The following is a 26,358-nucleotide window of genomic DNA, read 5'->3' as shown; positions in this document are numbered from 1 at the left end:
ATATGAAAAGGAGTTGCTGCATGATGGAGTAATATGACAAAAAAAAGTAGAAAAGTTCAACTTGTGTCAAGCACTTGGGGTGTCTATTGCTGTTTGTGTCTCTAAAATTAGGTCTTTGTATATAGTCTATATCTTGTGTGGAAAGGATAGGCAAGATGTTTATAGCATTGATAGCATACACTTTGGTAATTAGTGATATCCCCTTACCTTATGTGTGCTTTATTGATTCATCAATAAAAATATAGAGTTTACAAAAAAAAATCACCCGAGAAGGTGATAAACACTCAAAAGGATTTTGCAAAAGAAATAGATCTTCTAAAAGTTAAAACATAGTGAATATGAATAAACCATATAAAAGAGATGGAAACTAGATCAATAAGGAGGACATGAAAGATAACACCCTTGAAAGAGAAGAAAGGGAACTCTACCAAGATAAAAGAACAAACATGATATGAATTAAAAGCAAGAATATTTCACAGTCAACAGGCACTTGTTAAAAAGGGTTTTAGGTATTAGTTCTTTTGGAAAAGTATAATTAATTTGAAAAAATATTTAAATGTAAGGGTTACAATATATAATTGTGTAATTTATATGTTAAGTGGTGTATAATTTAGGTGTGTTAACAACCATAGGACACTAGATAGAAAATTTTTGGGATATTATAAGGTTTGACATCATGCTAGAATGATAAATGGAAATTGGGAAGAGACGGTGGATTAATAGATTGGTATTCAACCATACAAGTAAAAAATGTCTATGGATGTATGCGATGAATTAAGAATCAAGAACAAAAGGAAAAAATTGGATTCACCTGTACAAGCAAATGATATATACACCAAATCCATCAAAATTGTCAATATACATTCAATTATATAATGTCAAAAGAAAATTTTGCAATAAGAAGGCTACCCAATGCATTTTACAAAATAAGTTCTTAACAGTAAAGACAAAAATCTAAAATAAAAACTTATAATGCACCTATAGATCATCATAAAACAAAAATTTGAATTATAAATTTCACTACAAAGGCAAAAAGAAAGGATGGTAAAATACCAGCACATGACAATTAGGAAGATAAAGAACCCACACATTCCAAGGTGAAGAAAAAAATGAAGGAAGGGGTAATTAATGACAACACTATTACAGTATTATGGTAGAAAAGACTTGTAGAACAACACATATACCCATGACAAAATATTCTATGTGAACTTTATTTATCCAAAATTAAATGAGAGAAAATTTAAATATGTGATATGTCTTGCTGATAAACAACTATTTTTCCAACTTAAAAAAAATATTTTTCTAACCATTGCACCTAATATGTGCCAAATTCACCATGTTAAAATGTATACTAGCATTTATTTTATCCTGACCTTTTAATTACTCTTTATGTGCATCTTCAATTTTCCAAAAGGCTTAGGAACTTGTATGGATTGCAAGTTTTTAGACAAAAGAAACTTTTGATAATTTATTTCTTAATACGTTTCCAATCATTTTTTTATCAAATGCCCCAAAAGTTATATATAATAGCCTTTCTAAGAAAACATTTGGAAAATTTGAAAAAAATGAGGATAGGAAGATTTTTTTTTTTTGTAAGAGCACGTGAGTATTAGGAAATTTAGGAATAGGGTGCTGGTTATCGTTTAGTGAATAAGACAATTAATAGATTTATTACAGAAAAACTAAATTGTCCACCTAACAATATGATTTTATTCAATAGTAATGTGCACCTTAATGCATAGAATGTGTTCTTTTACGATCAAAAGTGTATATCATAATGTCACATATTAATTGAAATATCTACATATATGCGAAGCCGAATGAGTAATTTGATGAACATAAACATGACTATTTGTACACATATACATGAATAAAAAGAGTAAATCTTATATATAGTGACAATGTATATACTATCACTGTTGGATCCATGACACATGTGCAAAGTTAGATTTTAAATTCAAAATTTGCAAAGTTGTCATTCATTCAAAATTGATGCATGACTATTTGTACACGCATAATCTAATGAATAAACATGTGACCCTTGATGAGAAATATGTGTACATCTGAATCGTGCACATACATATGTAGTATACTTATAAACAAAATATACATTTTGAGTTGTTAATATGTGCGCCTACCTGGATGAGGATGATTCAAATAGAAAATTATTACATATTTTTATTCAATAAATAGTGCACCATACCCCATGTTTAAATTTTAATAAAAAAGTTACACTAGTGGCGAAACTTAAATCTAAGCGTCGTGGGAGGGGGAAGGGGCAACTGTCTATTGTTGGGCAATATGAGGATTGGATTGAGAATTAACTATATTGGTGGTAGTTGGAGTTGTTAGGGTCCAAAATAACTATTTTGGTGGTATAAGTAACTACAAAATCCTAAAGTGCCTAATTTCTTATATAGTATGTAATGTATTGTATTATTAATTGATAGTTAGCATAGAATGACTAATCTTAAGAAATCTATTATGGCCAATAAATATGTCAAACTACCCAAAGTTATCATGTAAAATTCTCTTATATGTGTTTCCTTGAAAAGCAAAAATTAGAATTAGCATTTTCACTCATTTTATTCGTTAGTTGAATAAATAATATAAGTGTTTTACAAAATTGTATGCATAATTAATGAGTATTAAATTGCAGTGTATTTAATATCCAAAATAAATTACCCAATTATAAATCATTTAAGAGTGAGTTGATAAATTAACCAAATAAAAGAGTAATGGTGCATGGTAATTCAAATTTAGTAAAGAAAGGAATATTCTAAGTGTATTTTTCATTGTTCTTCTTTCCCCATAATTAGCTCTTTTCTCTCTTAAACACATTAAATGCAATTGGCAATCCCTTCCATATTACTCTCAATCTAATATGATAGTATTTGACTTTTTATACATATATTATCTTCTTTTTATTTTTTAGATTTTACTTTACTTGTTTCTTACTATACATGGAAATTTGATTAATGTAAATTTTAATAAGTACCCCATATTATTTTGTTTGTGGGGGTGAAATACATAAGTTTTGTAATTTGAGGGGGGGAACTATTAAACTATAACTAGGTTAAAATATGATTGATAATAGTTTTAAGGTATAAAAGAAGATTTTAAAAATTTGAGGGGTGGAAGGGCAATTGCCCACCCTCACCCCTCAAATGTACATAGCTTTGCTAATGATTACACTCTACTTTCTCCTATTCTTTTTTATAAATAGAGTTTAGCTACAAAAAGTGACTATAAACCACGTTATAGTTAAGCACGATAGATATAAACATGGCAATTTCTAAAATTAAAGAAATGATCCATCATTTAATTTGTATCTGTATAAGCTGAATGTCATTTGGTGTAGGATTTTTCTTTTTCAAAAATTTTCAATAACATTTCTAAAAGGAAAATCGTTCAAACGCCACCCATATTTTGCCAAGTAAATTTTTTCGTGCTTCATTTTTAAAATATTAATTTTATATCTCTTACAAATTTAAATAAGTAAAATTTGATTCTAACAAAGGTTTTCAACAACATTTTATCCTTAGTCCATCACTTGATTTATATGCGGTCATTTTTAGGAGTAAAAAGATTAGATACTACTAATTGAGATTGGATGTGCTATGCACAGTTAGTGCCCACCCAAAACTTTTCAATTGCAATCATATCCTTATATTATATAAGAATGAGTTTGGATCAAAGAATGGCTTTGAATTTCAACCGCAAGAGTAGGGGTATTTTGGGATTGTGAGGTTGTTTGGAATGTAGTTATAGTATTGGGTACTACTTTAGATAGCATGTGTATTATTGTATTTACTGAAATGTCCTTGTATTCTAAAAGATGCAGTGATGATTTGTTCAAAGGTTTGGGTAATTTGGGAATGTGAGATTATTTAATAATCTTTTCTACAATGGGTACAACCCATAATAGCTTCTTTATTGGTGTAATTACTTAAATGTCCTTGCAGAGACATTCATTTTGGTTTGTATCAATTATTACTATTACTTTGCTATTATAACTTGAAAAACTTCAAACGTCATTTTCATCTCAATTAAAGTAAGGACAAGGTGGTTTATTAAAGGAATTTATGATTGAGCATTAGTTTCAACTTCAATTGTTCAAATGTCTGCCCCTTCACATTATTCCGTTATATTCCTTTCGTCTTCCGATAAATACTTATTTGTATTGCCATTGTACTATGGATTTCAATATGGTTCTTTGGTGAAGTTATTCTTGGTGGTTCAACTTGAGGTGAGGTTTCATTTTTTTTTTTAATGGTATGATTTGCTTTGTAAAATCGTAATTTCTATTGTTAGTTAAATGCTTTCATTCCAAAATTGGATACTCTGTTAGCGCAATTTAATGTTGATATTATTGTTTCTCCACAAAGTTGGTTGTTTTATACAATTTAAATGATGTGATTTTGTTGGAATAGGTTTAGAGATACAAAACTTCCTCTTTTGGTCTACTTACATGGTGGAGGTTTTTTGATCAAATCTGCCTTCTCTCTTACATATCACGCACACTTTAATGTAGTAGTTGCAGAAGCTGGTGTTGTAGCAGTTTCAATTAACTATCGGCTCACCCTTGAGCATCCTTTGCCTATTGCTTATGAAGATTCTTAGATTGCAGTCAAATGGGTTGCCCATCGTTCAAATGGCGAGGGTCCTGAGGTATGGCTTAGGGATTATGCTAGATTTGATAGGGTGTTTTTTGGTGGGGGATAGTGCTGGTGGCAATTTAGCACATAACATGGCATCAAGGGTTTGGCTAGAGATACTAGACGGCTTCGATCTTGATGTGATTTTTCTCAATTGTCCTTATTTTCGGGGAAAAAATCTAATTAGTATTGAGTTAATGAAATTACAGGTAAAGGCCTACGTTAAAGGCATTTGGCATTATGTTCATCCAAAATCTACGGGGGTTGATGATCCATTGCTGAATTCTCGGATGGAATCAAACCTTTTGAGACTAGGTTTTGTCGTTGCTAAAAAAGTTGGCTACTTTCATCAACAAGAATGTTGTGTAGATGCATTTTTAAGTGGATAATCACTTTATTTATTGCCATTAATCATTTGAATATTTGTTTAAAGTTCATTTAGTCTTGTTAATGAAAAACTCATATACAAGTGTTTGTTTCAAAATATATGAACTGAGCAAGATAGTATGCATAGTTTTCTTCTCTATCTTCCAGTATACATTAGATATTTTGTTACTTTATATTGTTACTCAATGTGCGTGAGTTTTTTGATATTCGTTTGAACTACCGTAAAATCTTCTTCAACCACAGGCACCAAACACTGGCGCGGTGCACGGGTATTTCCCTCCTAGCTTTTGGAAAAATATAATGAATTGTTTGTGCCCATTTATTTTTATATGTAGTCTCTGTTAATTTTTGAGCTGGCAATCATCGAAATGTTTGTTTTTTATCTTTTCTTCGGTACCTATATATAATTGGGTAATTGCAGACAACTTTAGTATTTATAATTAACAATTATGAAAACCAACCAACTTCAAAGCAAGATGAAGTAGTATGAAAGACCAAACGGGGAAAAAGTAGGTTAAATAGCCTGCCAAGATTTCCTTCAATTTAATTGGTAAACTTAATAGTCAAAAGTGTAGGAGACATAAACAATGATACTTGTTAAGGCATACACATCATTTTTCAGTTATGGTCTAGCTATTTGCAATCAAAGTTATCAAATTATAGCCAATTGACTGATAAGGAACTCCGCCGAAAACAACTGCCTAAGTAACATTTAACCAAACAATAAACAAGCAAGTTTCCAGTAGCACGACAAAACTAGTTGAGAGCAATTAGAAAATTCAATGTGGTCGAGCCTCAACTAAATTCTACAAAACTAAAGCATCAAGCATTTCAGAAAAAATTCTCTTAGCCAACTAACAAATGGGTGAATAAGTACAATAACAAAGAAACAATGCAAATAAAATCTTACCAAACAAGAAAAGGATGAGGAACTTTAGAGCTTTTTATTTCTGTGGAAATGAGAAGGAAGAAAGTAAGAAAAGTTTTATACTTTCAAATCTAGTTTATATGTTTCATGTTGTAAAGATTTGCATCTAAAAAGAGAGTCAATGGTAAGTAAACTAACCCATTGCTTTATTCTTTAATCTAATGGTGGAGGTATGATAAAAGTACATGCAATAGTTGATCAAATCGCTAATATTTTTACAAAGTACAATCTAACTTCAAGGGATAAAGCAAACATCTAATCACAGTAGGTAATTCAAGGTAGTAGAACAGTAATTTATGATTTGTGTTATCGTCCTATGCAAAAAGAAGAGAAAATCCAAGGACAACGTCTTCAAATTAATGGCCAAAGGTTTCAAACTCTAGCAAAATGCACCACAAAGTTGTGTGCTAATTTTACAATCGAACGGTAACTAAGAACATAACATGTGATAAATGAAAACCCACCAGCTGAAAATCCACAAAAAAGAAGAATTAATATTATAAAATAAAAAGAAAAATAAAAGGGTTTTGTTTCTTTTATACATTTTTTTCAACACTAAAATATACCTTTTGTTAGATTTTTTCTCAAACACCTAATATAGTTATATTTACTTTCTAAATAAATAAGGTTCACTTGCATTTTAATGGCTTTTTCTTTGGTTGTAATACTGTAAAACAGATTATCTTTTATGCATTTTTTATTACCACAAAAATATAATTTTCTGGTAGTTCTTTTTTTTTCTTAAATAAATAAGCTTGTATTTACATAGAGAGTTGCTACAATATCTGTAATTTTAATTTAATACTATACATAAATTATATATAAGGCAGCATTTGCCCTAAGACTCGTTAATTTATCCTTTGATCATTATAGCTCAAAATAAATTTTGTTTTATGCACCTTTTCTCTCATCGCAAAAATAAATTTTGACTATTTCTTTGATAGCTAGATTTAAGTCACAACTGCTAGCCCTTTGCTTCAATCCAATTATGATACAACAAAATAAATTATCTTTAATGTAGGATCTATTTATGATTACAAATATATAATTTCTTGGTGTTTCTTTTTTCTCTAAATCTCAAACAACAGAAAAATCTAAAAAAGGAAAAAAAACTAAAGCACAAATCCTCACAATGATACACTCATATTTCTTTAATAAACTTGCATTTACATTTAGAGTTGTCAGGCTCCATATTTAATTTCAATCCTCTACACTAATTATATAAATAAATTTCATCCATTTATTTATATGCACAAGCCAATACAAAAACCGCTAGGAAAAAACAATAAATTGGCACTACAATATTTTAGATTTACTGTTCCTCTTTCGTTCATAGCGTTAGCTTGGCTACCTAGTATAGTAGGCGTAGGTAGAATCTAGAATCTTGTGTCCGGCAAAAAAAAGAAAAAATAACAAGAATTGAAGTCATTTTCTTTACTTTCACAATCCAAGAAATGAAATGAGGTGTCATTATAAAAATAGTAATCACATTTTATCCCCTTAAAGAATATCCCATTTTTCAGTTTATCCCATAACCTTTAATTTTGCTCACTTAGTTCCCTTTAGAACAAAATTGCCCTTGCATTATTTTGACTTTTCATTTACCTTGTTTTCCTTTCTTTTTTTCTTTCGTCTTTATTTAATTCTTTCTCTTTCCCACAAAAATCTTCACCTTAATGATTGAAATAAAAAAAGAGGAATTGCAGAGATCTATCTTCTCCTTAAATAATTAAAAAATTTCAAATCACATTCCTAAAATACAATTTTTTTTGCCTTTCAATTCTTTTAATTTTGGGTTTTTCTCTTTTCTTTCTAGTTTCTCATTTTATTTTTAAGAAAATATCATAAGATGAAATTGTTTTCTTTTCTTTTATTTCTTTTTCTCTTTCTTCTCTCTTTCATTCTTCCCAATAGAAACTCCATTTCAACGAAAATTTTTGTTTTGAGTTTGTAATTGCATATTTTTGGGTGAAGATTTAAAAGGTATCAAAAACTAATTTTGATTTTTTGTATGATGCCACGTGTCACAAATTTTAATTGATGATTATTAATCAGGTCACAATTTCATCTTAAGATATTTTCTTGGGAATAAAATGAGAAACTAGAAAGGAAAGAGGAAAATCCAAAATTAAAAGAATTGAAAGGCTAAAAAAATTGTATTTTACGAAAGTGATTTGAATAATTTTTTAATCATTTAAGGAGAAGATAGATCTTTGCAATTTCTCTTTTTTAATTTCAATCATTAAGGTGAAGATTTTTATGAGAAAGAGAAAGAATTAAATAAATAAGAAAGAGAAAAAGAAATAAAAGAAAGGAAAACAAGCTAAATGAAAAATCAAAATAATGCAAGGGTAATTTTGTTCTAAAGGGGGTTAAGTGAGCAAAATTAAAGGTTAGGGGGTAAACTGAAAAATGGGGTATTCTTTAAGGGGATAAAATGTGATTAACCCTAAAATATTCCAGTATTCTGAACAAAAACTAACACCTTTTTGGTTCTTGCCCATCGGTCCATTACTACCTCTCCCTCTCTCTGCCCCTCGCCCTCCCGTGCAAATCCGAAAGTGCAGACTAAATTCAAAGAGAAAGACAAAAAAAAAAAAAAGAAAAAAGAAAAAAACAGATGGAAGATTTTGAGAAGAAGGTTTCAATCTCGGATGAACCAGACAAGATGGATACCGAGGATACTGTTGTTCTTAGCGCTACAAAAATCGTGGGTTTACTTCGTAAATTCCTCGCCGTCCAACAACGCAGAGCTCAAGCTTATGCAAAACTCAAAAGGTAAAAAAAAAAAAAAAAAAGGAAAGAAAGGACTGACAAAGGGTTCAATTTGAATTGAGTTCGAGAATTTTAAAATTTCATTAGAAATTCCTTTTAATTGAGTTTTGATACTTGTTTTCTTTTAGCAAACGGAGCTTCTCGGAATCAAATTTGCACGGTTAGATTTTCGTGAGTTTCTTCTTGTTTTAGAAAATGATTTATCATTTTGTAGCTTGCATTAGAGGATAATTAGGGCATAATTAGATTCCTTAAGAACAATGAACTGTTGGAATGACAGAATCTTTGCAGAAATTTCAAATGAGTAAGTGGAGCTTCTGAAATCGAATTTATGCGGCTTGCGTTATGACGGATTTCTCCTATTTAGTGATGAGAAGTTGAAAAGTTTTAGATTTTTGTGGAGGATAACAAGGGCATGATATATGTTCCTTTAAAACAAGGAAGTGATGGGAATTGTAGATCCTTGATAGCTTGCCGAATGGGTAGTTTTGGAAGGTTGCAGACTTCTGTTCTGTTTTTTTGAAAAATTACAGATTTTAGGCATATTGTGCCTATGGAAGAAGTATGTGAAAAGCGTCTTCTCGTGGTAGTGAATGGGGGATGATGGAGTGCATGGTGACTTTAGTGCTTGGTGATAGTAGACCAGTAGTGCAGGGAGAGCCTCTTTAAAGCTCTCCCACAAAGAAGTATAGTGCTTCCTTGTTCTTAAAAAGTCCAGAGAGTGTAGTAGTGCACTTGTCCGGTTTGGCGGTTCACTCCCCAGCCCCCAAACAAGCTGCCTTGGGCTCCCCTTCCTCCATAGTGTTGATTAGTGTAGAAAAGGATAGATAGTTGCCGTTGCAGGGGAAAAAAAGATAGTAGATTAGTAATGCAGAGTTGAAGAAATTGGCTAACACAATTATGTTGTGTTTTCTGTAGTTTGATAATTTTGTTGCAATGTTAAAATTTGTATTGATCACTACTTATTAGTTGCCCTGAATGAGTTAAGACAGGGCATAAGACATAATGTACGGGAAAAGAGAGGGTTGCTAGGCCCCTAATGTTCTTTGTTACAAATGGAATTCGGATTCTACAGGGGATTTCTGATGGAAACTAGAGTTTCTTGTTTTTGACAAGCAAATTTCCGTGTTGGTGTATGGGAATTTGAGTAGATTAAGAAAAGTAGATTAGGCACCACAGATATTCTCTCTCTCCCTCCCTCCCTGTCTCTCTCTCAACACTAGTTTGCTGCACTGAGCCCAGTAGTTGACTGATGATTACAAGCTCTTTTTATTTCTTAGTGATGACCATAGAGTGTATGTAAGCAACGCTATCCATAATTTTTAGTGGTTTATCTCAATTATACGACCTAAAAAAGCTCTCAATAGCTTCCTTTAAAATCTAAGCCTTTTGAAACACCATTTGCATGAAATTGTGAGTGCTTCCCATTCCCTTTAACTCATCAGTAAAAGTTAGGGAATCTATGTACTACAAGGGTAAATATATGAATTGAACAAAAACTACATTATCCATTCTGGGTAGGCGACAATGAATTTGGGAAAGGCCAAAAAAGAAAACTGGGCATTATCAATGGGATGGAGGGAGTACTGGTTTGGGTTCCTTATTTCCTTTTTAAAGAACCATGGCTATGTAGGTGTGACAATCTGGTTAAGTTACTAATGAGTTGCCTTAATCTTTGTCAATTGGACAAAAGAAAAAAAGATTTTGGTTGTATGTGTGCACCACCTCCCACATGAATAGGACGATGAGTTAATCTTTTATTGTTCTTTGCTGATCTTACAATTTTGTCGTATTGCAGTGGTTAAGTTACTAATGAGTTGCCTTGATCTTTATCAATTGGATGAAAGAAACAGATTTTGGTTTTATGTATGTACCAATTTCCAAATGAATAGGATGATGGATTATTTTTTTATTGTTCTTTTGTGATCTTACAATGTTGTTGTATTACAGTGGATTTGAGGACTATATGGTGTCAGGAAGTGAGTCAGCTTACCAACAACTTTGCAGTGAGATCACTGTTGAATTCAATGACTGTTCAAGAGAAGTTAGTGAGTTTTGCATTTGCTTTTAGTTTTTTGTTATTGTAGTAGTTACTGTTTTGTATTATAACCTTCTTAGGAGGTCTAGAAATTGAGGGACATGTTCAGGGTTGTTTTGTTTAGACTTTTAATTGGGCCCTTCTGTGTACCCTTTCTTGCTCCTTTGGATTATGCCATCTTTAGCATATAAATTTAAAGTAATTCCTTTAATGCAGGTCCTTGATTTGGAATCACTCTTTCGCAGCGCTGATTTCTTTCGGGAGGATCTTGCTTGTCTACTCAAATCAGTTCAAACACAAGAAAAGCAGAAGCTGCAACTGGTACTTTTTACTTTTTGGGTCGATGTTTCTTTGTTCCTCCAGTTAATAAATCAATGAGCATATGTGTATTTGCTGACAAGGTTGATAGTGCTTTAGCGTCTGAATATTGTTTTCCTGTTATAACTATTAAATGATGGCATCTCTTATTCCTTCTCCCCCTCCCTCCCTCCCTCCCTCCCTCTGTGTGTGTGTGTGCATGCAAGTGTGTGCTACATGCACTTACATATGTCAAACTGTGTTTGTCACACACTTTTTCATTGTTCTCAGATGAAAGAAAACATTTTTACATTAGCACACATGTTACACAGACATGTCAAACTATGTATCTGTCACACACTTTTCCCTTGTTCCCAGATGAAAGAAAACATCTTTTTATAAGCACACGTGTTTTCCTCTTCCAAAGGCCCAGTACTGTCATTAGTAATACTGTAATTGCCAAGTCTGGTCATCTAACATCCGGATGTCTAGCAAACACCAAAAAAATCTGAGTCTCCGTCTTTCTCTTAGCATGTCTTTTGCAGCCTAATGTCAGTAACGGAGTAGAACCAAGATGCCTGACGTAATTTCCAGTTCTGATTCCTGCCAGGTGCTCTTGTTGGCTAGCAACTATCTTGTTTTGATGCACAAGTCATTAACCAGTAACACAAGAATTGATTTGGTGGGGTTAAATGCATTTCCAGTACCAAACCAATTCCACTACCATCATCTCATTTCCAGTTTTATAGGTTCTATGTGAAGCTGGATCAAAATGCATACGTGTGCTTGCACCCATTACCTCAATGGGCATTAATATCTTGACTTTTCCTCATTTAAGTGAATTATAATGTAATATCTGGTTTTCAACCCATTGTGGGAAATAGGGTTTGTTCCCTGACAACGTATGCCCTTATGCTTGTCTTTACTTTGAGTTTATGTTTAGGTGGGGCAAGTAAACAATAGCGTTGGGTTGATGTACTTTTTGAAAATGGAGAGTCTTTCTCTGATTTCTGATCCCTTTTATCCTGTTTCTCTAATAAGTGAATTTTGTCAATTAGGTTCATGGTGCTTTGTAGCTTTGTATAGAGATTGAGCAAATCATTTTCATACTGCAAATCTTAAACAATGATTTATTTTTTTTAAGTTCTTGGAACTAATTCAATGGAATGTAAACAGATCCTGAAACTACCTAAAACATTTTAGTCATGACTTGACACCCAAGTTGACTGAGCTGTTAGAATTTTTCTATTTTTGAAGTCTTGAGACTCCTGTAAGATATTCCAAATAGAGCAAGCAGGGTTTCACTGAAAGATCCCTGAAGTGGATTCAGAACAATTTCACGTCAAATAATAAGATGTTAAAGCTCCGACAAGAATGAGTTAAACATCCAAGTTTTTGTTTCTTTTTTTTTTTTCCTTGGAATTTGTCTTTCGTTGAATCATTGATGAACTGTCTGGAGGCCTTGCTCTTGTGCCAATTTCATCTCTTATCCAGGAAGTGACCCTATCCCTGTTTATTCTTTATGTTGTCTTACATGAGAGCCTTTATCTTGGCTTAATAAACTAAAAAATGATTCTTTAGGTTTAATTCATGAATTCTAGGTCCATCTTGGTGAAATTAAGCACAAGGAGAAATTACAATTTAAGTACTGCTAGATCATCTAAAAAATTATTGGTTTGAGGAGCAGAGAAACTAATAATTGGGACGTTCAGAATTATGTAGCATATATGGAAGAACAGAGAGTCTGAAATTCATGAAGCGGTTTAAACTTTTACCTTTACCAAGATTGTCTGCGATTTTTACATTGCTTGCTTTCCATTTCAAAGTTAAACCTAGGTAGCTTTTGAGATCCGTATATCATTCATTTATTCGAAGATGGAGAGTTTAGGAGAAATTATTAAGGTTCACAATCTTTGTTGGGGGAAAATAGGCTAAAAAAAGAAGAGAAAAAGATGATGATTTGCATCAATCTGTCTTTGTGTTAACAAATTTAACATATCAGCTTATTCGGAAAAGTAACTTTATAAAAAGAAATTGAAAGGGAAACAGGAAAAGTTAATTAAGATTGCATGAACAGTTCCATATTTTTGCCGGAGTCCTTTTTCCTGTAACCCCCATGGTCATGAGGTAATGACACGTGCCTCTTTCCTTTTACTGTACATTGCATGATCCGGTTACAGATACAATGCTAATTATGGTTGGCCTGTTGGTCATTCTTGATGAGATGAGCAACCATCAATTAGCGTTCTGCTTTCTTCAGTATGGCAAGGAATTGTGACACATCCCGTTAATATAACTTCCTAAAATGGCCTGCTGGTGTGGATGATGACAACTTCCTTTTCCAAGGGAAATATGCTGATATAAACTAAGCCCATTGTTAAAGCGGTGGTAATTGGAACATGGAAAGGTGAAGAATTCCATCTCCAGAGCACAAATATGCTGTTGCACTCTGTCAATTTGCTTAAATTGGTATCACAAGAACATTGAATTGCACATTCAACTATAAGTCAATGTGTTTGTGTGATACCTATCTTCGTGGTACATATTTAATATGCTGTTATTTTGATATACATCTCATTTACTCCCACAGATCAGTGTTAAGTGCATGAATGGTTGTTTTAGTTTACTGTTCATATTGTCAAAGGAGACTAAGCAAATCAAGGGTGTGTGACATGAGCTTAACTCTGTCTTGCAATTATCTGGTCATGTTAGTGCACTTGGAATCTCTCTCTCTCTCACACACACACACATCATGCATGGGATGCATTAATTTAGAACATGAAGGTTATGTTGACATTTTTTCCTCAACAAGTAATCAGAGATTAACTTGTCATTTCCTTTCTCGTAAATGATTATGCTTAAAATCTGTGTTTATGTGCTTTCAGGATGTTGTTTTATCAGAGTTTTGTTTTGGTTTCAAAGCATTTAGTCTGTGCTCCTACGTTATTCCAAAGCCTTTAGTATGAGTTTTTATTTTATTTTTTAATTTTTTAATCCCTAACTGCTGTTGATTAAGTAACTACTGGAATGTTCTAGTTTTCTGGATGCGCTTGTATGACTCAATAATTGACAGATTAGGTCTCAGTCCTTCTTTGGCTTTTGACTGGTTGATGGCAAACAATTTGATTATGATGGCTTGTTTGTTTAAATCATCCGTCTAGGTGTATTTAGGTGTTACCTTGTATGCAATTAGTTCTGTAGGAACTCTCTTTCTATGCACTGTGTTTGGTACTAATTATTCTGCTTGATACATCTTGTGTCTCTTGCTTGCAGACTGCTACCATTCAGGTGTTGAAGAAGGTTGGCCGTCCTTCAGAACGTCTTGTGAGCCACGAGAATTGCAGATTTAATAGGGCAATTGGACACCAGTGTGTGCATATCAATAAGATAACTGAAGCCTCTGGAACTGAAGAGGCAGAGGCTGATGCAGAGTATGATAATGCTCTAAAGGAAGCCATCAAAGGTGTGCAGAATGCTGTAATTACCATAAATGAACATTTGGAAGAAGTTAGATATGAGATTGCAGCCCTGGAAACCGAGTAACTAGTTCACAGCATACTTGTAGAACAGTAACTAGTACTTATCTGGTAATAGCATGATATTTCCTGTCTAAGTTGCATCATTATAAAAGATCAGCTGGATAGGTTAAAAGATTGGGGATACTCTCCTTAACAACTGTATATTCTTCTTCGGTGTTTTGCCCAGTCGAAATGTCTGTAATTTTACTTTTTTGTCTTTAGTAGCAATGCTAAGTTATTCAAACACCTCAAGCATGGTAAAAATCTCAAGTACTCGAGTTTCAGTATTCTTTTGTTTTGGTTATCAAACGGGGCCTACAGGGAAATGAGCTATTTTACCAATTTTTGCCAATGCTCAAGGTGCATGACAAAAAATATAGCAGTTATTTGTCAATCCAAGGGAAAAAGTTATCCTTTTGATGAAAACCTCAGGTTCACCTCCAAGTAATATCTTCTGTAAATACCATTTAGAGGGAGCGTCACCTTGATATGGTAGATACTGTTAACCTATCTCAGTGAATGTTATTGACAAGCTCTGAACTAGGTCAAATTAAGGAGGTTTCCATACTTCACATTTTTCCTTGTTCACCATAATATGCTTTTTGCAAATTCTCTTTTCGCAAACAGCATTTTCATTTGTACCACATAGTCGAGATTTCCTTGCCTCTGACTAAAATTAAATGTTTTTGGTTGATGTCAATGTCGAAATGCTACAGAGGCACTTTAGGAACTCGTAGTCAATGAACCTTTTCATCCTCTCTCGCATTTTTCACTTGGCGGATTGGGGAACTTAATTGGGTTAAAAACAAAAAAGCCCCCTGTGCTAAACCTAATATACAAATAAGCCCCCTATGGTTTCAAAATATACAACGCGACATCTCGTACTTTGAACTAAGTTGTAACCGTGACAGAAATCGGTAAAATTAACGGGACTGATGTACTGGAAGCTAAAAACAAATTCTTTATACTTAATTTTTAGCAAATATTCCTATTGTACCCCTTAGCCCCCAATAAAACACCCTTCCAGTGATGCTTGTGTACAGAATCGATTTCCACTTGATTGAGAGAAATTGAACTAGCCTTTGGGAGAAATCAAATTACCACGCAGGAGGTTTGAAAGGTAAAGCCATTCTCCAGATACAAAGTCAACCTGCGAGGAACTACTACTCAATCTTGGCTAAGGTAAAAGGATTTAATTTTGAGTTTTGGCTAACAAATCCTACTCAACACCCCTAATCAGCAAAAATTTCCCATCACAAATGGAAATTTCAGAAATTATTTGCGTCACCTAGTCAACACCCAAATATCAACAAAAATCTCGGCTTTAAATCCAAACTTGCAGTCCCAAATCAGCAAAAATCGCCCATTAGAAATGGACTGGTTGCAGATCAAACCAATGCCAATCATTACCATTCCAGTAGTCAATCACCTTAGGTGAAAGATGTTCTTCTGGGATTTCTGGTATGATACTAGCTAGAGGTGAATCCGTAAGCTAGGTATCTAACCAAAAGTGAATGGATTTCCCATTACCCACTCTCCAACAAACTCCCTCATCTAAAATAGCAGCCGTGCTCCATATACCTCTCCACAGATGGGAAGCATTTGATTTACACAAGAAAGCGTTGCTACCATATTTACTGTAAAGGATTTGCTGCCAAAGACCATCCTCATGTTTCAACAAATTCCACCCAAGTTTGCTGAGGGCTGCTTCATTGAGAAGTGAAAGATTTCTAATACCCAGGCCACCACACTCTTTCGGCAAGCAAACCTGATCCCAAGCTACATAATGAACTTTCCTTTCGCCATCTTTTTCCCCCCCACAGAAAGCGTCTATTGCAGCAAAGAAGATGAGACCATTTGGTTGGGCTTTACTTCCTCTCTCTCGCTCTCGCTTTCCCTCTCTCTCTCTCTTCGTAGGGTTTGAAGGAAAGAAATGAGTCCGTTCAATTGCCTTTTAGGTATTATACAAGGGCATTTTGGTCCTTTCATCAGTTCCCGTTAATTTTACCAATTTCCGTCAATGTTACAACTTAGTTCAAAACACGAGGTGTCGCGTTGTATATTTTGAAACCATAGGGGGCTTATTTGTATATTAGGTTTAGCACAGGGGGCTTTTTTGTTTTTAATCCAACTTAATTTCACTGTCAATTTGAGTCGCATATTTTCCCCCTCGTCGGCCTTATAGTGGTTGAGAGTATAATGATAATAGGGATAATTGCAGAAACCTCCCCTGAGATTTCTGACATTTGCACTGACCTCCCCTCTAGGTTTAGAAATTGCATTCACCTCCCCTGAACAGTAACAATTTGTTGCAGAAACCTCCCTGACAGCTTTTGTAGAAGTGAGATAAGAAATTTCTTCCAATTTTGCCCTCTTCTTGCTTGACAATTATTATTTGCTTGAAATTTCTTCCAATTTTGCCCTCTTCTTGCTTGACAATTATTATTTGCTTGACAATTGCTTAACTAATTATCTAATTAGTTAATAGTTAAACTAATTAACTATTAACTAATTATTTGATTAATTATTAACTAATTAATTAATTAACTAATTAACTAATTTCTATTTATCTAATTAACTAAAGCTATTGTCTGTCCGAAACTAATAAACTATTTGCATGTTAAACTATATGCAGTACGCATTACCTATTTAAAGTATCGGCTCTTTATGGGTATTTTACTTTCAAACATTTAATTTATGATAAAAACATCAATGTTTGTAAGTAAAATTCAAAAAGTGTTACAGTAATATTCTTACAAAAGGGAGGGGCATAGGGCCATAAATTAAATATTTGAAATTAAGAATAATGATATTTTTTGTAACACTTTTTGAATTTTACTTACAAACATTGATATTTTTATCATAAATTAAATGTTTGAAAGTAAAATATCTATAAAGAGCCGATACTTTAAATAGGTAATGCGTACTGTATATAGTTTAACATGCAAATAGTTTGTTAATTAGTTAGTTAATTAATTAGTTAATTAGTTAAGCAGTTAATTAGTTAATTAGTTTAACATACAAATAGTTTGTCAGTTTCGGACAGACAATAGCTTTAGTTAATTAGTTAATTAGATAAATAGAAATTAGTTAATTAATTAATTAGATAATTAGTTAGTTAATTAGTTAAGCAGTTAATTAGTTTAACATACAAATAGTTTGTTAGTTTCAGATAGACAACAGCTTTAGTTAATTAGTTAATTAGATAATTAGTTAATTAGTTAATTAATTAATTAGATAATTAGTTAGTTAATTATTTAAGTAGTTATTATTTAATTAGTTTAACATGCAAATAGTTTGTTAGTTTCGGGCAGACAATAGGTTTAGTTAATTAGTTAATTAGTTAATTAGTTTAACATGCAAATAGTTTGTTAGGTTCGGATAGACAACAACTTTAGTTAATTAGTTAATTGGTTAATTAGATAATTAGTTAATTAGATAAACAAAAATTAGTTAATTAATTAATTGGATAATTAGTTAGTTAATTAGTTAAGCAGTTAATTAGTTAATTAGTTTACATGCAAATAGTTTGTTAGTTTAGGATAGACAATAGTTTTAGTTAATTAGTTAATTAGTTTAACATGCAAATAGTTTGTTAGTTTTGGATAGACAACAACTTTAGTTAATTAGATAATTAGTTAATTAGTTAATTAGATAAACAAAAATTAGTTAATTAATTAATTAGATAATTAGGTAGTTAATTAGTTAAGCAGCTAATTAGTTAATTAGTTTAACATGCAAATAGTTTATTAGTTTCAGATAGACAACAGCTTTAGTTAATTAGTTAATTAGATAATTAGTTAATTAGATAAATAGAGATTAGTTAATTAGATAAACAGAAATTAGTTAATTAGTTAATTAATTAATTAGATAATTAGTTAATTAGTTAATAGTTAATTAGATAATTAGTTAATAGTTAATTAGTTTAATTATGCAAAAATAGTTTGATTAGTTAATAACTATTAACAATTAGATAATTGGTTAATTAGTTAATAGTTAAATAGATAATTAGTTATTAATTAATTAGATTATTAGTTATTTAGTTAATTAGTTAAACTATGCATAAATAGTTAATTTAGTGTAATTTTTATTAACAAATGTTTTGTTGGGTTTGATGAAAGTACTCATTACATTCATTTGGTAAAATTAAATCATGTCAAGGGTACTTTGGTAAATTGACCCACTTTTGCCTATTAAATTGCCTCCAACTTTTGATACGGGAGGTCAGTGCTATTTCAAAATTGATAGGGGAGGTCAATGCTATTACTATAAAAGTCAGGGGAGGTTTCTGCAATTATCCCATGATAATAATAATAATGTATCCAACGAAATAGGAACACGCTTGGGAGCTAATGCATGGTTAAAATGATAAGAGCAAAATAACTTATTAATGCGTTACTATTATTTGAAAAAGAAAAATAAGAGATTACCTCTTTTATGTGATCTTATTCTCAAAAGCTTAATATTAGTTGATTATAGTTTGGTCTTTTGAATCTAAATGCTATATTGAGGTTATGTTATTAGAGGCACTTTTATGAAAACCCTCCAACTAAATTACTCGAGAGGAAATTCGTTTGTGTGTGTTTATCCTGGGAATTAAAATAAATATGAAAAAAAGATACTTCTCTTCAATATTTCAATTTATTACTTGGTTCTAGCAACTCTAGTTCTTTACAATCTGGAAAACTAAAAAAATAAAGGGAAAATCGTCCAAAACGTCCCTCACATTTTGTAAAATGACTTTTTTCGTCCCTCACTTTTAAAAGTGTAATTTTATGTCCCTTACATATTCACATCGGTCAAATTTAGTCCCTAACTAGGTTTCCGATCATTTTTTGGCCGGAATCCATCACATACAAGGCACGTGATCATTTTTTAAGGGTAAATTTGTCAAATTATATTTTACATAATCTAATTTATAGTCCTCCACATTTTATAAAACAAATTTTTTCGTCCCTCACATTTCATAAAATAATTTTTTCATCCCTCACATTACACAAAATGAATTTCTCCATCCCTCACATTTCAAAAAATGAATATTTCCATCCCTTACTAATTATGTGTGTAAGGGAAACCCTAAAAAAAAAATGTGTGTGAATACATTTTTATTTAAACACATGTATATGTCTATTTGATTTTGCTTAATAATACGAATAGCATAAATATATGTATGTGTCTATTTGATTTCATTTAACAATATGAATACCATATATTATACGTGATTATTTGATTTTATCTGGTATTAGCTAGTAAAAAATCTTGCATTTATTGTCAAGTTGGCTAATAAAGTTATTTTCGGTCAAAATACAATAAGAATATGCAAATTAAGGTTCTATTGGTAAATATTAGTCATAATCATACAAAAAGAGAAGATAGCCCTCAAGTTGGGCCCAATTACATACATGTGTTTATGCTATTATTATTAAGCAAAATCAAATAGACATATACATGTGTTTAAAAAAAATATATTCACACACATAATTAGTGAGAAATGAAAAATTCATTTTTTGAAATGTGAGGGATAGAGAAATTCATTTTGTGAAATGTGAGGGATGAAAAAAATTATTTTATAAAATGTGAGGGACGAAAAAATTTATTTTATAAAATGTGGAGGACTATAGATCAAATTATGTAAAATATAATTTAACAAATTCACCCTTAAAAAATGATCACGTGCCTTGCACATGATGGATTCCGGCCAAAAAATGATCGAAAACCTAGTTAGGGACTAAATTTGACCAATATGAATATGTAAGGGACATAAAATTACACTTTTAAAAGTGAGGGACGAAAAAAGTTATTTGACAAAATGTGAGGGACGTTTTGGACGATTTTCCCAAAAATAAACTATGGCTCAGATTAATATTAGCTTAATTCGACAATCATTGTCATCTTTTCCCTATTATATTTATTGTCACAATAATTAGACTTGAAGATTATGTGTTGTCTTATGTTATTTGTCTGTGGGATCAAGTCCACCTTGCAACAATAAACGCACTTCGAATTATCTCCCAACATAATCAGTTAGAAATTATAGTTAAAAGTTTTTTTTTAAATTTTCAAAAAACCAGTTAGATATACCCAAGCTAAGTTAGGCTACTAGGGCATAACTTACACTATGGAGAGCATCTGGGATTGGGCAGGTAACGTTGGAGTTTGGTGCGATTTTTGGTGTATACTTATGAACATGATTATATTTATATATCGATTTAAATATAGAAGAAATATCTATACATATCACAAATTTTTTCATGAAAATACATGAAATTATATAAAAAGCACAACAAGCATACAAACCACATGAAAACCATGAAAAAATATTTAGTGTCTCTGAGTTTCAATCAACTTTCAAGCAAGCGACCCCAATTTAATGTATAATTCTTCCAATCACAATAAGAGTTTGGAAACCATATACTACCTCAAGTTGATATGAAGATGCAGTGGTATATAAGCCAATGGATCAACATGTAAACCAATTCCATTGTAATTGAATAATGTCAAAAAATTTTGCCTACGTCAAAAGCATTTCAAATTTGTTGGAGGAAATGATCAAAAGGGAAGCAATAGAACTAACTTGTCAGAACTAAAGTGAAGCAAAAGAACTAAGAAGTTCAATCCAGAACATCTGCTGATAAATCTTGTTGGGTTTTCCTAATGGAAGAAAAGGGGTAATGCTGTTTTCTTCCAAGTCATAAATACCTAATTCATGACCTCCATATTCACAATTGAAATCATAAATCTTCTCAGGAAAATCATCAAGAAAATACACCGAATTCCTCTTCAACCCTGGATATTCATTTGCACACAGAACGAAAGATTGATTCAATTCCAATAAAATCACGCAATTATCGAGACAGTCCACATATTCTACATTTTTCTCCTTCATATTCAACTTGTAAACATCAAACCTTAGAGTCTTGTATGGGACAACATTTTGGTTATCCTCATTAAGAATAATAACATCACCATAAGCATCATGATTGGCATAATGTTTGATAACCATGAGAAGATCTCCAGTAGGATTGTCGACAACATAATACTTTTTGATGTTGCATTGCTTTTCCTCAAAATCTGTTCTGATCCTTTGAACTTGTGAGGCCTAAAATATGGTTTATGCATGAATTGTTTTCTATTAGGACTCCAATATGTTCAAAAATTGTAAGCCTCGATGCATTCATCACCAGAGAAGGGATAAGCTGTTGAATGCGTAATTGAACACACAATTTGATCATGAAGGGTAGGAATCATGCAAAACAGTCCACTCACCATGTTAGAACAACAACAAAGAGAATACTATAAAATGGCTGCAAAACTAACAAGAAAATGGCTTCAAATCGTGATTGCAAATCACTTTCCTTAAGACTTTATTCGTCCACTATAAAGTGCAAAAGATCAAGGACGAATATCCTGTAAAATAAAATGAAGTTTGGTTGCAAAACCCAGCACTAAGTTGTTACAACTCCGAGAACAAAGAAGAGAAGAGCAATGATTTTCTAGAATTTGTAGATCTTTTTGTCTGCAGCCAAAAGACCACAAATTGATCCATATAAATAAGATTTCATGTCTCCTAAATAGTTATTAATCGTTAGAAACATGCTTGGAGTTATATCTCTTCATATGACGGTTGAAACCTGAAAGGTTGTGAATGAAATGTAGAAAGCTATATCTAGAATTTTGTCTGAATTTTCAATATTTTAAAATATTCTAACAATCCCCTACTATTTTCAACATATTGAAAATTTCTTTATGGATTACTAAAAATTTTGATAATCTATGCATAAACAATAGTATCTTTCGATTGAACCACCATTTTAGTGTTAATTGATTATAACTTGTTAATACTATTTGGTAGACAATCTTTGAACTAAGAGTGTATGCAACAAGCCACATAAATTAATACGCACAAATTCGCTTCTCTTCAATTTGTTTATATAAGCTGTACATTAGGTCTTGTGTCCCTATCCTATCATGAACGTATTCAAAGTTAAGTCCTAAACTTTGTGGATACCATCAATTCAACATTCATATAGGCAGGCTCTTAATGCCCTTGCCATTTGTAGCATCTTACCAACTTCTTAAGAACTCTAAATTCAACATTTCAATTCAAGCGAGAAAAATCACACTATACCTTCTGGGAAGTTCTATAGTGTTCAAACCACCATATCAATGTACTTTTACTCATTGAATTCAAGGCTGGTTGTTATAACTTGCGTTGAATCGAGGTTCCATTGTTAGTGATTTATGGATTGGACTTCAACCCTATCTCTTTAGATGTTTTAACCACTACTTCCTTTGTTAATCCTTTGGTTGAAGGATTAGCTAGGTTCTCTTTTAATCTTACAAAATCTATGATTATCACACCATTCATGATAAGATATCTTACTAGACTATGGCTTAATCCAACACGTCTAGATTTGCTATTGTACACTTAGCTATAAGCTTTAGCAAGCGTAGCAGCACTACCATAGTGTATGGAGATTAGTGAAATTGGCTTTGGCCACATTGGTATCTCGTGTAGCAAATTTCGTAACCAATCTGCTCTTTTGCTAGTTGAAGCCAAAGCTATAAATTCAGCTACCATGGTGGAGTCGATTATGCATGTTTGTTTCTTGAACGCCCAAGAAATTGCTCCTCCATCTAACCTAAAGACCCAACCATTCATAGAAGAATGAGCATCTTTATTTGTCATCCAACTAGCATCCGAAAAACCTTCTAATATTGAAGGATAGCCACTATAGCAAATGGCATAATAGTCTTTAGTATGTTTTAGATACCTCAAGACTCTAGTTACACCTAACCAATGTTGTTTGCTTGGGTTGCTTGTGTATCTACTTAACACACCTATAGCAAAATCTATATTTGGCCTTGTACATGTCATTGCATACATCAAGCATCAAATCACTATTGCGTAATCCAATTGAGACATAGGATCACCAACATTTTTAACAAAATCAATTTTTGGATCAATGGGAGTTAAGGCAGGTTTACAATCTTGATGATTGAAATGACTAAGAATCTTCTCATCGTAATGAGATTGTGAAAGCAAAATTGGTCCTTACTCTCTTTTAATTCTTATTCATAGGATAACATCAGCCATCCCTATATCCTTTATGCCAAACTTGCATGAGAGCAATTTTTTGGTCTCACAGACTTGTTTAAAACCAGTACCAAAGATTAACCTATTGTCCACATACAAGCTAGTAATGACTTCTTTACTACTCATATACTTGCTATATGTACATTTGTCTGACTCGCTAATCTTGAACCCACTAGCAAGCATTACTTGGTCAAATATTTGGTGCCATTATTTTGGAGATTGTTTTAATCCGTACAAGGACTTTACAAGTCTACACACTTTGTTCTCTTGCTCAGGTACTACAAACCTTTTGGATTGTTTCATGTACACTTCTTCATCTAATTGACCATTAAAAAATACTGTCTTGACATCCATTTGCTGAATTACCCATTTTTGGATTCAACCTATCGCAAGTGGTACCCTTATAGTAGCTATTCTAGCTACCGGTGAGTAAGTATCAAATAATCAATGCCATATATTTAAGTAAACCCCTTAGCAGCTAATTTGGCCTTAAACTTTTCCATGGTTCCATCCATCTTCAATTTCTTCATGAAAATCCCAAGTTTAATTGTTACAAATCCATTTATATATATGTCAATTATCTAATTTCAACCTGTACAATCAAGTGAGTGATCCCACTTTATTGATCAAATCTTCAACAAACAATAAGATTTGGAAACCAGATACTAGCTTAAGTTCATGTAAAAGTGCATGGTCTATAAGGTAATGGATGGATATCTAAGGCAACCATATTTAATTGAATAATATAAAACCATTGCCTGGCTCAAGAAAACTTAGTAAGTTGTCAGAACCAAAGGCTAAGAGTTTCAACTCAAAAAGTTTGTTGATAAATCTTGCTGGGTTTTCCTAATGGAGAAAAACGGGTAATGCTGCTATCTTCCAAGTCATAGATACCCGAATCATGACCACCATATGGACAATTGAAAGCATAAAGCTTCTTAGGATAATCATCAAGAAAATACATCGAATTCCTCTTCAACATTGGATATTCGTTTGCAAACAAGAAATAGGCCTATTTATAGGTTACAATATTGATGAACTAAAAGAAAAGAAAATAAAAGAAAATGTGGAAATAAAACGCGTCTTCAAGTCATGTTGGGTCATACGTCGGGCTTAATGATTGGCACCCATTTTAGCAAGTCTCTATAAACTGAACAAAAATCAAAATATGACAGGTCTTATGATGGGTATTAGGTTGGGTGCCCAACTCGGCTAAACTCTGCTTCACATGCGACTTTTTTTTTTTTTTTTTAATGATCCATCCTACTCCAAAATGCATCTTCAAGCTGCTCCATATCAGTCTCCCCACATGAAAGTAACTCGCCCTTGAGTGAATGGGCATATCTGGATACAAGGGCATGTCCGATGAATAATATAAGCTCAAATCAACAACATTGAAAGTTCAGGAAATGCCAAACGATTCCGGCAAGTCCACCACATAGGCATTAGGATTAATGCACTGTAGGATCTTGTAAGGACCATACTTCCATGGTTGTAACCTGCCATAAGTACCAACTGGGAATTGCTCACGCCAGAGATATACCATCACTATAGCTTTTCTCCTATTCTAAACCCCGCTAAAACTTGCCCTTCTTTAAACAGTCAGTCAAAGGAGCTACAGTAGTGTTGCAATTTTGAATGAATCTCTTGTAGAAGGTTGCAAGGCCATAAAAGCTTTTGATATTAGTGATAGTTTTGGGGATAGGCCAATCACATATAGCTGTCACCTTCTCCTTATCCACATGTATCCCATCTTCATTGATAACAAAGCCTAAAAAGATAAGGCTCTTCACCATGAAGTAGCACTTCTTCAAATTAATGTAGAGCTTGTTCTCCTGCAACATAGTCAGCACTTGGTGAAGATACTCCAAATGTCCTCATTGTAAGCACTATATGTTAGAATAATATCAAAATATGCAACCACAAATTTTCCAATAAACGGTTTTAGTACCTCATTCATCAGTTTCATGAAGGTACTCGGGGCATTAGAAAACCAAAATGGCATGATCAGCCATTCATAAAGACCTTCTTGGTTTTGAAGGCCGTCTTCCACTCATTTTCGGTCAGGTGCATATCTAGTGATAGCCGCTCTAAAAAATTAATCTTTGAGTAGAACCTGGCTCCCAACAAGCAATTCAACATATCTTTTAACCTCGGGATGGAGAATTTGTAACGTACAGTGATTTTGTTGATTGTTCTACTGTTGACACACATCCTTCAACTGCCATCTTTCTTTGGATTCAGCAAGGCAGGGATTGCACATGAACTCATGCTCATTTGAATTTATCCCTTCTTAAGTAAGTCATCCACTATCTGTTGTAGTGCTTCATTCTCCTTTGGACTCATTCTATAGTACAATAGGTTGGAAAAACTAGCTTTGGGGACAAAATCAATAGTATGCTGAGTATTCCACATAGGTGGCAAACCAAGTGGAATATCATCTAGAATGATGTTGCAAACTCCTCTAGCAACTTTTGTACAGGTAAAGGAATGACCACTTCAAATAGTAGAAACTAGAGTGTTGCTGGAGGCCTTAGGCTTTTCCACCTTAGGTTTCGAAAGTACTCTATCATTTTTTGGTGCAATCCTTGCAGTGAAAGGTGTAAAAAATGAGTTGGGTTTGTTGCCACCCTTTCTCTTCAACTGTCTCTCAATTCTGA

At 32.6% G+C, this 26,358-nt stretch overlaps 1 protein-coding gene across 4 annotated transcripts; it reads left to right on the top strand.

The window, feature by feature from the left end:
• Positions 1-8,463: 8,463 nt before the first annotated feature.
• LOC113727387 (uncharacterized) lies at positions 8,464-14,888 on the top strand. Of its 4 annotated transcripts, none has more exons than XM_027251521.2 (5): positions 8,464-8,751; positions 8,877-8,908; positions 10,699-10,796; positions 11,003-11,107; positions 14,357-14,888. In XM_027251521.2, exons 1-5 carry the CDS (start codon positions 8,594-8,596, stop codon positions 14,624-14,626), a joined length of 663 nt encoding a protein of 220 aa, XP_027107322.1. In that variant the 5' UTR covers positions 8,464-8,593; the 3' UTR covers positions 14,627-14,888. The 4 variants fall into 4 exon arrangements, with proteins under 4 accessions (XP_027107322.1, XP_027107323.1, XP_071932156.1 ...); XM_072076055.1 differs by having other exon boundaries at positions 8,472-8,751; positions 8,877-8,919; positions 10,699-10,792; XM_027251522.2 differs by lacking the exon at positions 8,877-8,908 and having other exon boundaries at positions 8,465-8,751; positions 10,699-10,792.
• Positions 14,889-26,358: the final 11,470 nt, after the last annotated feature.

Source organism: Coffea arabica, chromosome 2c (assembly GCF_036785885.1).
Source record: "Coffea arabica cultivar ET-39 chromosome 2c, Coffea Arabica ET-39 HiFi, whole genome shotgun sequence".
Lineage (NCBI taxonomy): Eukaryota > Viridiplantae > Streptophyta > Magnoliopsida > Gentianales > Rubiaceae > Coffea > Coffea arabica.
This window is presented reverse-complemented; position numbering and strand designations above follow the sequence as displayed.

Bases quoted from the DNA above. Each gene is read 5' to 3' on its own strand.
- LOC113727387 (XM_027251521.2), top strand. From the start codon at position 8,594: ATGGAAGATTTTGAGAAGAAGGTTTCAATCTCGGATGAACCAGACAAG. The intron at 8,752-8,876 runs GTAAAAAAAAAA...GTTTTCTTTTAG, and splicing joins GCTTATGCAAAACTCAAAAG to CAAACGGAGCTTCTCGGAAT. The intron at 8,909-10,698 runs GTTAGATTTTCG...GTTGTATTACAG, and splicing joins CTCGGAATCAAATTTGCACG to TGGATTTGAGGACTATATGG.